Source organism: Miniopterus schreibersii (genome assembly GCF_964146895.1).
Source record: "Miniopterus schreibersii genome assembly, chromosome: 3".
In the NCBI taxonomy this organism is placed as follows: domain Eukaryota; kingdom Metazoa; phylum Chordata; class Mammalia; order Chiroptera; family Miniopteridae; genus Miniopterus; species Miniopterus schreibersii.
The window spans coordinates 74127663-74141607 of NC_138103.1; the positions used below are offsets into that span (position 1 = coordinate 74127663).

Below are 13945 nucleotides of genomic sequence, written 5' to 3' on the forward strand. Positions count from 1 at the left end.
TTGAAAGAAGTCAGAGGAGGGAGGGAAAATCATTTTATCTATAAAGGAACAAAGGTAAGAATAATAGTGGGCATCTCTTCAAAAACTAAGCAAGCAAGATAGTGAAGTGAAGGATTTAAGGTGTTGAGAAAAGAAAAACCGCCCAACTAAAATTCCGTACCCAGCAAAAGTATCCTTCCAAAGCGAAAGATAAAGACTTTCTCAGACAAGCAAAAGCTGAGGGAATTCATTGCCAGAAGACCTGCCCTGCAAAGAAATATTAAAAGGAAAATCATATAAGTCAGAAATTTGGATCTACGTAAAAGAAAGGATGAGTGTTGGAGAAGAAATAAATGAAGGTAAAATCTAATCTTTGATTTCTTTTTAAAGCCTTAGTTGATCTAAAAAGTAACTGTTTAAAGTAACAGTAACAGTGCATTAGGTGATTAGAGCACATGGGTAAGTGACAGGAGTGACAGTAGCATCATAAGGGATGAGAGGGATGAATGAGGAATGCTGAGGTACCTTCATTACACATAAAGAATTGTGTTATTTTGAAGGTGGATTTACATTAGTTTAAAATGTATATTGCAAGCCTAGACAACCATTAACATTTAAAATATATACATAATTGAAAGTACATTGGAGGAGGCATCAGGGACCCAAGGCTGTAGGCCTCACCCTTCTGGGTGTGTTTCCTCATCTGTGAAATGGTACTTAGATCAGATTATCTCTCTCTGATTTCCTTCCTGCTCTGAAATTATATAACTAAAAATATATATATTAAATTAAGAGCCTTACCTTCTTCTTCTAAGAAAATCTACAAGAAGTGATATGTACAGGTAAGAGCCTTCTGAAAGGTATAGACATTTTAAAACTAACAAATTCTCTAATCTATTACTTCAGAAAGTTTGGGTTTCCGTATTTCCATACTAAGCTGCCTTTAGCAGGTTTATCCAGTAAACGTAATAAGATACTGGATTTGCTCACCTGGTTCATTTTTCAATGCATTGTGCGGTAGTCAAGAACACATAAGGCTGAAAAGAAAAGGCCTTTCGCAGTATTGATTTCACTGCCAGAGACAGCACAAGGCCTGTGCCTTTCAGTCCAAAAAAGAAATAAACCGAGCTGCCTTCCTTGCCTAAATGGAGCTCATAATCAGTTTGTGATTACCTCCAGATCCGTCAATAGACGTTCCTTCCCTGGCTCCCTGTCAATACACTTCTGAGCTCAGTGTGCACACTTATGAGCTGCCCTGTCAATCAAAAAGTGTTGCTCGTCCGCATTACTGCTTAAGTTGCACAGTTCAATAAAAAAGGAAAAGCCACTTTGGGGATAGCCTAGAGAGCACTGTGGAAATGACCTGCCCCTTCTGAAATGAGATACTGACCTTGCTTCAGGTAAAACTACTGAGAAAATACTCAGCCTCATCTCCAGACTCTGCTGCTCTAACCCTGTGCAATAAAAATCCCCAACAAGCAGAATTCTACTCATAAGGCCAATTTCCAGGTTTAAAACCACCGGCCTAGGGGCAGACAGACATATAAATGCTTTAAGCCTCACTGGACTCATACCTGTTCCAGCAGTTACTTGCATTCTCTTTTCGCCCTGCTGGGAAATAAAAGTGGCACGAAAATCACTGTTTCACTCTGAAGGACTAGGGGCCGGATGACCAGACGACACATTCCTCCGAGTGACAGTCCTTCAGAGCGCACTTGGCTGCACAACTTCCAGCAGGCCCGAGTGAGCTGCAGGCGGGCATGGGCTGCAACAAGGAGCAGGCGGTGCTTGTTCAAGATCCCTGGCTAACAGGGCTCGCTAGAGAGAGAGAGGCGTCGAGAGAAAATGTGGTCAGTGACTCTGGGTTCTGGAGACAAGGAGGCCCTCAGGCCGGCTCAACTGCCCAGAAGGAAAAACGGAGAGATTCAGACCAACCCTACAGCCCTTCTCCAGGGCGCTCGGGAACTCACCCCAGGGCTCTGACGCTCAACTTCAGACAGCGCAGGGACAGTCCGAGCTCTGCAGCGCATGGCTTGGCTTGCACCACTCCGTGGACATCGGGTTCTGTATAATCTGGATGAACTTGGGACAGAGTGTAGTTCCTTAAGGGGAGAGAAGTGACTTTAGACTGCTACTCCTGATGTCACAGGCCCATGGGGATACCAAGATCAAAGTTCCACATTTAAGGAAATGATTTTCTCTCCTCGTTTTGCCAGCTGACACATGCTCCTAAACCAGGCTAAAGAACAGGCTCTGAAGTCGGGCCTGTTTCTGCCTTTCAAGCTCAGCTCAAATATGATAAAGCAATTTGCAAAGTTAAAAAAAAAAAATTGCTGCATATTTGCTTCTTTGCCAAGAGTTTACAAATCCTGAAAGGGTGTTTTGGTGATGAAACAAGCCTGCCTTCATCTCATTATTTTTGTGGCGAGTTCAGGTATTACTGGTATTAACAAAGGTCTACGTACCTCTTAAAACACAAGGGGGTGTGAGAAGAGGGGAGAGGGGAAGAGAAGTGGGAGACTCCTGGCTGGGGGTGCGCATTAACAATAACGGAGTTTCAGACCTAACATTGGTGAAACCGTGCCAGGTGCAGCACATCTTCTCCACCGCTCAGTCACACGAGTGTTTTAGGTTAAAATAAAATTGCAGAACCTTTTCTAAATGCAAGGCAAGCTAGTAGTGGTTAAGAGCTCTAAGGTTAAAAAAAAAACCTCGAAATTTCTAGGACTGTGAGGTTCTCCTTGACGACTTATCCTTATAGTGATGCTACACCCAAAGCACTGTAGGCGGCATCCACAGAGACAACCTGGCATCCTACGCCTGCTGATGAGATGCCACAGCAAGTAAACGTTACCAATGGAGTCTTGTTGCCAAAAAATACCAATTTGAATCCAATCATGAGGAAACTATCAGAATGCTGCACAATAATGGACATTCTATAAGACAATTCTCTTGGATTCTTCAAAAAAGCCAGTGAAAAGGACTTGAAAAAAAGACTATTCTAGATTTCAAAACTAAACAGCAAATCCAGTGCGTGAGTGCTCAATGAATTCTGGATCGTGAAACAAGCAAGCATCATATAAGAGACATCTTCGGGGCATTTGGAGAAATCAGAATTCGAAGTGCTTATTAGCGATCAGTGCATTAGTATTTTCTTAGGTGTGTAGTGGATATGCAGAGAAATGCCAATCTTAGAGGTATCAGGGCTGAAAGGTCTGAAACTTACTTTTAAAGGACTCAGCAAAATTAAATGCATATACTATGTGTGTGTGTGTGTGTGTGTGTGTGTGTGTGTGTATGCATGTATAAAGAGAGAAATGTGGCAAAACAAAACAATTTGGTGAATCCAGACAATGAGCACCCTGGTGTTCATTATACTATTATTTCAATGCTCCTATAGATTTAAATTTGTTTTGTAAGGTCGGGGGAAGAAAACAGTTTTGTTTTTCACGACATGCATCTCATCATCACCCCTTCAACAGCTCTTTGCAACGACCTTTAAATTTCTACTCACTCGGGATTTATAAGGTTTGTAGAAGAGAAGCCCACAGCCCTTAGTTGGTGAGCCTTGTTTTAATTGGGGGAATTAGGAATTACTTGTGAGGCTACAGAGCTTGTAAGATTTTCAAAATCTCACTGATGGTTTTGTATGGGAGTAATTTCAAACATTTCTGAGCCTGGAATCAAAGAGGTGCTCAGTTTCAGTCTAGTGACATTTACTTTGCAATAACCTCACCCAGCAAGGCTGCTGGAGAGTGGTTTTTAAGTGGACATCAAATTAAACAGGGCAGCACCCTTCTCTTTCATAAGCCGTCCCGCCCCTCTGCTCCTGAACACACTCTACCGGCAGAACCACTGTTTTCTTGTATCACGATGGCGAGTGTGTATTCCCACTAAATTGCAAAATTTCGTAAGTACGTACCTTGGTCTAACCCAAGTCTAGCCCAGCACTACGGCACAGAACAGGAACTCAGCACATACCAGCTGAATAAAGGAATCAGCTCAATCCAGATCCAAGGTGAAGACTTTTCCAGGAAAACTGTAATGTAAGTATTTTAACGTGTGATGATGTGGCTTCTCTGATATGAGAGACGGGGGCAGGAACCACTTATAATAAAAACAAAAATATTGTTGGCCACCTGGGCCTCTGTCAGAGGGTGGAAGAACTTGGGAAAAGAAAATAAACAGGAGTATGGGTATGGAACAGAAATGAGAGCCTTCTATCAGGAGCCATGGCTCACCCAGAGGCCTGGCTGAGTTGTTTGCTCAAAATGTGCATGTTTGCCAGAAGGCTGCATTAATGAACAGAATTCTGTAAATCAATAGTTACATTGTATGTCTCGATCAAGCACTTAAAAATTCAAGATACATGGATTTTATTTCTGGGCTTTTTACAAAGCCTACTTTAACCTTTGATTTAAAAAAAAATAACAACGCTTTCCCAGAGATAAGTTTTTTACTTTTTTTTTTTCCAAAGAAGTTGTTTCAGTAATATTTGCTGTGGTACTATGGTGAAATGCTGGGAACTGGAAAGAGGAGCACGTTACTGTAGCGGAAAGACTACAGCACATTGGCCAAATTCTGGTAACACGAATGGGAACAGTGCTCCAAATGAAAGTAAGTCAACAGAAAGAAATCACTCTCCTCAGATCAGTCTTGCAGACTAATGAGAAAGAAACGGCATAAAGAAGCTTCTAGTCCTTAAATGAAAAGAGAAACTAAGGGTTTACTAGGGTTTGCTACAGGCAACACTGCCTCCTACTAGGACAGCGCCGCACCAGAGCATGAAAGAAAATGACCCCTTATAATTCAATGGGCAATTTTTATGAACTTTTTTTTTTTAAAAAAAGTCTTTATTGATTTCAGAGAGAGGAAGGGAGAGGGGGAGATATTAACACCAATAATGAGTCATTGATTGGCTGCCTCCTGCACGGCCCCCACCGGGAATCGAGCCTGCAACCCGGGCATGTGCCCTGACAGGGAATCCAACCCCGATCTCCTGGATCCTAGGTCAATGCTCAACTGCTGAACCACACTGGCTGGGCTGAACTCATTTTTGTGTGTGTGGGAAAAGAAAAATAATCAGACAAAGCAATGGTAAAGTATCTTTGGAAAATTTAATTTGGACCATGTTTTCTTTCTCTTGCTGAAAACATCCAATACTTTCATACATTTTGGGTTCCATAGCTCACAGAGGGGCAGCAGTTTCCTGCATTACACACTGTACCCAACCCTCTACAGAAAGATCAGACATTTTCCAACAGTGCTTTTGAGTGTTTCCTTACAAATGCTGTAAAGGTTCCTAACAAGTGGCAAGTAAAACAAAGTAAGGCTTTATCTTCTCCCTTTCCCCTTTTTGGTACTGCCTGTCGGAGGAGCAAGGAAGGAAGACTTGTCACATCAGTGTTGGCAGCCTGGGGGTTGCTGCTGGGCCCTCCGAGGTGCACCCATATCACGGCGGCCCTGGTACAGCCCTGCATGGAGGAGCCTGAGGTGGGTAAGTGCTGAGCAGCTGCGTCACAGCGAGGGGTCAGTGGGCCGCCGGGTCTCCTTGGTGCCCCGAGGGCTCCTGGCCTCCAGCAGAATGAAGGAACTAGGACCAAATGACCAGAGGTCCCCACCTGGTACTGCAGTACCACAGGTTCACTTCCGCAGGCCTTACAATGTGCATTTAAAGACTAAATGTAATTGCTGAACATAAAATGAGCAGAAAATCCCTTTACTAATTCCCGTATCAAATTACTAGAATGAAAGAAAATAAAAGCACTTGTCTGATAAAACACGTTTTCTATGTCAGATAACAGCAACTCCCCAGTCAGAGGCTCTGTGATGTGTATCTGTCACTACTTAAGTAGTGTGCCTGGTGCACAAGTTTCTTTAATTGCATCTGCACAGCTTTGCCATTTTTCAAACCAGTAGTTTCATTAGCTTAAAAAAGTGATAAGGCAGCCACACTTAACTAATTTTGGTTGCAGAAAACATCTCAGACATTAACCTTCATCTTTTCAAATGTTAAGAGCACATGATTAAAAGGTAACCAAACAGTTTCTTCTCTTAACAGGAAACTAAGCTGCTATAGTCATCGAATCTATCTCTAGTAAACAAGGGGTCCTCATAAATATAAAATTAAATTCTTTTGAGGAAGAGGTTTGTGATTTTAGTGATGGGGGATTTACATTTAGTCACTGAATTCTGTAGTAAAAATGTGTGGTCTTTGCTTCTCTATTTTCATACACAGGCTTTCTCGTGTCTCAGCAGGCGCTCACACAGATGGCAGGCAGGTTCCGTGGCTGGTCTCGGAAAGCGGAGGCAGCCAGAGGTCCTGTGCTCTCAGAAGCCCTGCAAGAACTCCTGGAGCTGGGTGACGATCTCCGTGTCCACCGTCTCCATGAGGGACTGGAAGCCCTGCTCGCCCAGGAGCTCCTGCTGTGCCTTGAGCTTCTCGTAGGTGAACTGCTGCAGGGACACTGTGTGCACGGGGTCCTTCAGGGCCAGCTGTGGACAGAGAGGACCACACTGTGTCAAAGGGCAAAACAAGTCCCTCTCACACCTGCCTGTCTGAAATTCTTCATAATCTCTTCCACAGCAACACAACTGCCTCTGCCTCCCTTCTTACGAGAGACTCTCAACAGCCTCACTGTGGAAAAGTTTGTCAAAGGAAATTCACTCCATTTGTCTAACTTCAGGAACCAGGGCCTCTGAGCATAATTGTCTGATTAGCCCAATCTCTCAGCAGCAGAGGGTTTATCCACGTAAAGGATCAAAACCTGGTAGGAACAGAACATGCTGAAGAGCATTAAACACACTTGTCCAGGGTCCCTCTCAGGAAAACCGGGTCCTTACTGTGGCAGTGATGCCCCCAGAACCACAGGAATCTTTATAAATAAAAAATTTTCCTATATTCTGTTTCAGTTTTATTCTTTTCCTGACCACTTCCACAGTTTTCTAGGTTCTAGAACAGGTGGAACTAACATAGCATTACCTGTTCCTTAAAATTTGATAGTACAAAGGAGGAAAGGAAAAAGGGGGGGAGATGAGAGAGGAAAAATGGAAGGGAAGGCAGGAGGAAGATAAGCTGTTGCTGAAAGGGTGTCATCAGTAATAGCAAATGCATTAAATACGTATTTTAAGAAACTGGTAGTACATTCATGTAAAACCACTTATAAAATGAGCAAATAAGAAACATTACTAAGGGAGAGTTTTCCTGAGGCGTGGGGAGGCAATTTAAATCATTTCATCCATGGTTAAAATCTATTTCTACTGGTCCTAAGTTGTTATTTATTTTTATTTTTTGGTAAATTACATTTTATTTTAAAAATCCATTGAGATTTTTCCACTGGCCAGCCAAGAGCTCCGTATAATGCCGATGTTGTATTCTATGTGCCCATACCACTAATGTTGCACGTTCACACACTCCCGCCCTTTGACTGTGGCCCAGCAGAATAGGGGCTTGTGGAGGGCAGGTGAGCAATGGAGTTCTGGCTCAGATCCCTCTCACAGTGGGCCCAGTGGGTTGCCCAGGCTGCAGTCATTTCCCCGTTCCAAAATGCAAAATTGGAACAGACATACTTAACATCTGGCAAGTCCCTACACTGGGTTTCTTAAGGCTGACGTTTTCTTTTATTCACATCTTAAAATGACTTCTAAGTTCATTTATTTTCATTCTTTCTTGTTTAAGAATAAAAATACTTAAACCTATGAAAATTTAGTTGTACCCATGTGTTTTTATGTGTAGTAACTTCACTGCATGGAGTATGTCCCCTAATTCAAAATTGCAAACTTCTCCTTGGACAGTTAAAAATGTATGTTCTGCCCAGCCGGGTGTGGCTCAGCGGTTGAGCATTGACCTAGGATCCAGGAGACTGCGGTTCGATTCCCGGTCAGGGCACATGCTCAGGTTGCAGGCTCGATTCCCAGTGTGGGGCGTGCAGGAGGCAGCTGATCAATGACTCTCGTATCATTGATGTTTCTATCTCTCTCCCTCTCCCTTCCTCTCTCTGAAATCAATAAAGATATATTTTAAATGTATGTTCTATTTATAGGATAGAATTTTTACTAAATTAAGTTTACTGATTATATTATTCAGATATGTCATCATATACCCACTAAGAGATCGTCTTAGGTTCAACTAAACATATAGAATCATAAGACTGTAGATTATCCTTAGCATCAGTATACTCAGAAGGTCATGCAGATGACATGGTATCACAAAATAGAAATGTATAGGAAAACAGGATAAATTTTGCACCAATAAAAATATTATGATCATAGGTGCATTTTTAAAAAAACATAAAAATATGCTGCCTTTTGAAATGATCCTTTACATGTTTTATGAAAACATTTCTACTACAAATTTTAGAAGTAAATTAAGGTCTATTTCCATTTAATTTCCAGTAGTGGAGTTATCTCTTTACCTAAAAAAATAAATTTCAATACATAACAATTCATAAACAAAAAGATATCCTTTTCATTCATCTCATCATCACCAAAGTAAAATTACTGTAGAACAAAGATAGTGTAACAGGACATTTAGGAGCGTACTATCAATGTTATTAAGTTAGAAAATAACAGCCTGCTAGTTATCTAAACATGTTACTACTCAGCAGTGCCTTTAATCCTATGACTTCTTTCTCAGAAATATTATTCATATGTGTCCATTCTGTGAGAAAATGTACTATAAAACCAAATACATACCATGGTACATTAATCCATTTATATGTGGTTTCCAGGTGATATAGAGAATGGAAAGGCGATAAACAGCAAGAAAAAAATCAGATGAGATTTCTAGTTGTAATCTAAGCATCATCTTTGGATATGATAAGTTTTGTGAATATAACTTATTTCTGCCTATATCCTTATTAAAGGGACTGAGACATCTGTACGTCACAAGGGTGAGCCAAGTATATATAGGAAATACCCGCTTCCTTCTGTCTTCTTATTGCTCCAATTGCCTCTGTGATTTTAAAAACTGAGACCACTGAGCAAATCTTATGAGAATCTCAAGTTCTAGAAAAAATGCTCTGTAAGGTCAACCTAGCAGGTGAAGGACTGAAAAGTGTAAGTGCTGTAAGAAAATGCTGAGAGAGAACCTATAAAGGCAAGCAAAGTTAATAATGAGTCCATCAGTGCCCTCAATCTATTTCAAAAACTAGGATTATCATTTCATCAAATTGTAAACCATCAATAATTTATAAAAATGAAAGAGCATGATGGAAATGAATGGGGGAATGAAAACTTTCCATCCTGACCATCTGCTGATAGAACAAAATTGTTAAGGAAATTGCAATATTTTAAGATATGCATTAACTCACTTTTTCTGGGAAGGGAAATACTGTTCTATGACTGTTTAACCTAAGTTTGCTGGAATACCTGAAATGATCTCACACATGATTTAAACCACACCATGTACTTTTTTAATAGGCAACCCTGGCACAAAACAAAGGAACAACTCCCCAGCATTGCTGCCACAGCTAAATTACCTGGAAATCAAATGGAACCTCAAAAACAACACACAGTATCTAACAAAGATGCAACACTATGACAAGTATTTAGAAAACAACACAATTCAAGCATTTCAAAATACTTGTCCCATTACTTACCTTTCATCCTCGGAGTTACTCAAGTCTCAGAAAACTAAGCCTATCAACATGTAGTTTACCTAAAAATGGAGTAACCACAATCACAATATCTACAATACCTTTGGGATTTAAGACTATAAAGAGTTTGTACTAATCTCTGAGAATTACACTTGTTTTTTGTTCAAGGAATAAATGCAGTGAGATGAGAACCAGTTACAAAGCAATCAGTCAATAGCCAGCTACCAAAGGCCAGGTCCTTCCTGAACAAAGGTCACCTAATCTCCAGTAGACAGCTTGTGTTAACTGCTGACTTATGGTTTTATGAAATCCGCTACCACGAGCATCTAATTCTCTTCACATTTTCTTCATTTGGCTCTGACTCATGGTAGGGCACTTCAGCTTTTGACGTAAGCTGTCTTTATTCATACCATACAGTTAGGCTGAGAGTGCAAAGCTGCAACTGCTTTCAACGCATGGCTCAAAAAAACAAGCTGGGGTGTTCTTAGACTGTCCTGAGCAATACTCTCAAACAGAAATAAACCTGCAGTTCATAGCATTAAAAGAGCCAAAGTTTTATGCCTCTGACTTTCAAACAATACTGTTTTTGCTATTTTCCAATATGAATAACTTTCCCATTTTAGACTGAGATTTTTAACAACTCTTTAGTAAGTGTTCAGTTTATCTTAAAAATTATATAATGCCAAATTTTCAAGTAAAATATCTTCAGAAACATCAGTATTGAAATACACTGTTAGGCTACAGTAATTAAGATAGGCAGCTCAACAGACTACAATCTCCAGTTCTGAACTAAACCTGTGCATCTAGCAATATAGTATCTGATAAAGGTGGCATCACAAAGCAACAGAGAAAGATAGGCTACTGATTAGTTTTCTGACAGGGGCAAGCTACATTTTCAAAAAGTTGATACTACTTCACTCCTGTATCAAAACATTTCCAGTTGGATTAAAGATTTAAACAAAATAAACCTGTAAAACCATGAGAAATTATGTTCTGGAATGGGGTAGCCATTCCAAGCTCGCCATAAAATCAGACGCAGCAAAAGAAAGAAAACAAAATAAAAAACAAATGACTGATGATTAAAGAAATGAAGACAACTACCACAGAAAACTCCATACACAACAATGGCCTCTCGAAGAGCAGTGCAGATCATGTCCCCAGAAGATAACAGTTCATCCTTCTTTTTAAAAAAACAAACATTTTTATTGATTTTAGAGAGGGAGGAAAAAGGAGAGAGACAAACACTGGCCTGCTGCCTCCTGCACACTCCCCACTGGGGCTTGAGCCCGCAACCTGGGTGTGTGTCCTGACCGGGAATCAAACTGAGCGACACCAGCTGGGCAGTTCATCTTTCAAAAGGGGAGTTTGATGCAGTGGAAAGCAAGCCCCACTGATAGCTGCGAGGGGTACCTGAGAACTGAAGCAGAGACCACAATCTGCAAAACTGTACCAAGACTGACAAAACAAAAACTACCCTAAACCCCGACAGGCAATAAAAACAATCTAACCCCATACTCCTTTAACACAGCTCATTTAGAGCACATGTTACAAGACAAGATAACTGACGAACTGATCCAGTGGTAACAGCATGGACCTGTCTGTTAAAGATAATACTACCAACTGTGCAGCAACCTGACTGGTTTATATACTCTGGCCAATCCCCGACAAGACTACTCAATGACAACCCCAGCTCCCTACAACACCCTGTAAAACTCTTCCTGGATTCACCCATTGTAATATATCCCACGATTCTCCAATGTATGCATTCTCCTTTGCAGCAACAAGCTAATACATTTAAATTTACCAATTTTTAAAAAACATACACCAAATTGAAGGAAACACTGATGAAAAATTGAGGGCTGATTTCTTTCATCTGTAGAGCTTGTTGATTATAGGATTATTGATTGCTGCCTAACAACCTATTTCAAAACTAGGTGAAATAAAATAACTATTTTTTAATATTAATGGATTCTGTGGATCCATAATTATACTGGGAGAGTGAGGATGGATTATCTCTGCTCCATGATCTGTGGGGCTTCATTTGAGAAGACTTCAAGGCTCGAAGTGACGCCAGCCATCTTGGGACTGCTATCATCTGAAGGGTCACTCAGTCACGTGTCTAACAGTTGATGCTGGCTGTTACCCGGGACCTCAGCTAGGGAAACAAGACCTACAGTCTCCCTGTGGATGCCTGGTCTTCCCTGCAGCGTGGTGGCAGGTTCCAAGAACAAGGTGGAAGCTGTACATTATCAGCTACACTTGGAAGTCATAAAGCGTCATCAGCAAGCTGGACAACTTCAAGAAAGGAAATAAAGTCCCAACCTCTGAATGGGAAAGAGTGTCAAAGGCACACTGTAAGAACAACGTGTGGAATGGGAGATATTATTATGCCCATTCTTGGAAAATACAACCTGTCAGAGATCTCTTATTTAAAAGCAAAAAACAGACAACCAAATAAAATTTCTAATAGAAAAATAGGGGGGGTAATATGAATAAGCCATTCATCAAACAAAGGAATATAAATGAGTTATAAACATCTTGAAGATGCTCAGGTTCATTTGTAATTAGAGTAAGTACATCAAGCAAGTTACTGCTTGCTAACTATCATGTTGCCCATGGTTTGGGATAACACCTGTACCACTGCTGGCCACATAAATCTAAATTGTTAGTGGTTTTTCCTTCAAGTGACAGGTTTGCTTTTGAGAAGATGTACACCAAACACCAAATCTGACTAATCATGATTATGTCAGCCGTTCTTCTACATTCAAATAGCGTTGCACGAAAAAGGCAGTTAATTCAGCTCACAGCTCAATCAAAAAAGTACTCTTCCTCCAGACAACCATGTCACAGGTTATTCCCATTTTGACACGGAAAACATTTTTAAAATGTGTACTCAGGAGCAGAGATTTAATCAAGTTAATAATTTGTACTACTTCACCACGGACATTCTTAAATGAAAGTGGCTTTAAAACACAAAGAACCAGGAGTGTGTGGTAGTGAAGAAAATGATGTCTATGGTACAGTTTGCACCATCGCCCTATTGGCGCTCAGGTGCCAGCACTTACACCCACCAGAGGGCACCAAACATTGCTTTTGCACCACAGCGCAAGTGTTCACACAATGAAAAAAAACTTAAGTCTTGCCTGCCCAGGTGTGGCTTGGTGGTTGAGAGTTGGCCTAGGATCCAGGAGATCATGGTTCGATTCCTGGTCAGGGCACATGCTCGGGTTGCCAACTGGATCCCCAGCACAGGGTGTGCAGGAGGCAGCTGGTCAATGACAACTCTCTCATCATTGATGTTTCTATCTCTCTCTCTCCCTTTCCCTTCCTCTCTCTAAAATCAATAAAGATATATTTTTAAAAAACTTAGTCTTATTATGAAATAACAATACTCTTGAAAAGGTCTGAAGAACCCCCAGTTGCTGGTGGACTACCTTTTAAAAACTGTTCTCAAGAGATAGATGGGACAGAGTGCCATTCAATGGGATGTCATCATGTGTAGCTATTAAAAAAAAAAGGTATCTTCAGAATAGGAACTTCCTTATGTAGGACAATGCTTTGAAAGAAGCAGAAGGGAAAAGCAGGAATGAAAGTAGGAAAAACTGCCAAGAAGACAGTCTAAGGGTAACTGGAATGCTACCTAAGTTACTGAAATAAGTTCTCCCAAACTAGGCCACATCCTTCATCTATAAGCACAAAGGCTTTATTTACCCGAATCAGAGCCACATTGCTAGTTTCCAAGTGAACAGTGGTGAGGTTACTGAACTCTTCCTGATTAAGGTTTTTAGTAACAATGCAAGTAAATGATGAAGAAATAATGAGGCTGCCTGCTTTGCAATACTCAAGAACAACACTGACGTCAGCAGGCAATTAATCTGAAATCTCAACGGAAAACACAAACTCAGAAGCCATTGCTTTATTTAATTCCAAGGATAGAATTTTCTTTCCAGTGTCTTTAGATTACTATTACGTAGCCTACTGGGAAAGATCTTAACCTCTGGATCTCAAACTATTTCTTTTTATAATAACTTTACGTGAAGGAACTTTTTTTTTTTAATATATATATTTATTGATTTCAGAGAGAGGGAGAGGGGGAGAGAGGTGAAACATCAATGATGAGAGAGTCATTGATCGGTTATTTCCTGCACGCCCCCTGCTGGGGATCGAGCCCACAGCCCAGGCCTGTGCCCTGACCGGGAATCCAATTCCAATCTCCTGGATCCTAGGTCGATGCTCAACTGCTGAGCCACGCCCAGCTCGGCCCAAACTATTTTGATTAACATGTTAGCTCTACAACAGAAAGAACTACTATCTCAGGAGACCGCCTAGCTATCAATTTGAGTCCTCGTTACACCTCAGTGGGATTATTT

At 40.9% G+C, this 13945-nt stretch overlaps 1 protein-coding gene across 3 annotated transcripts in view; it reads right to left on the minus strand.

The window, feature by feature from the left end:
• Nucleotides 1-5077: 5077 nt before the first annotated feature.
• The window catches only part of IPO11 (importin 11), a 135953-nt gene continuing 127085 nt past the window's right edge, over nucleotides 5078-13945 (minus strand). For all 3 annotated transcript variants that reach the window (XM_081133639.1, XM_081133640.1, XM_081133638.1), the window contains one exon: nucleotides 5078-6474. In XM_081133639.1, coding sequence (XP_080989765.1) covers nucleotides 6310-6474 — 165 coding nt within the window. In that variant the 3' untranslated portion in view covers nucleotides 5078-6309. The remainder of the gene's footprint in view (nucleotides 6475-13945) is intronic.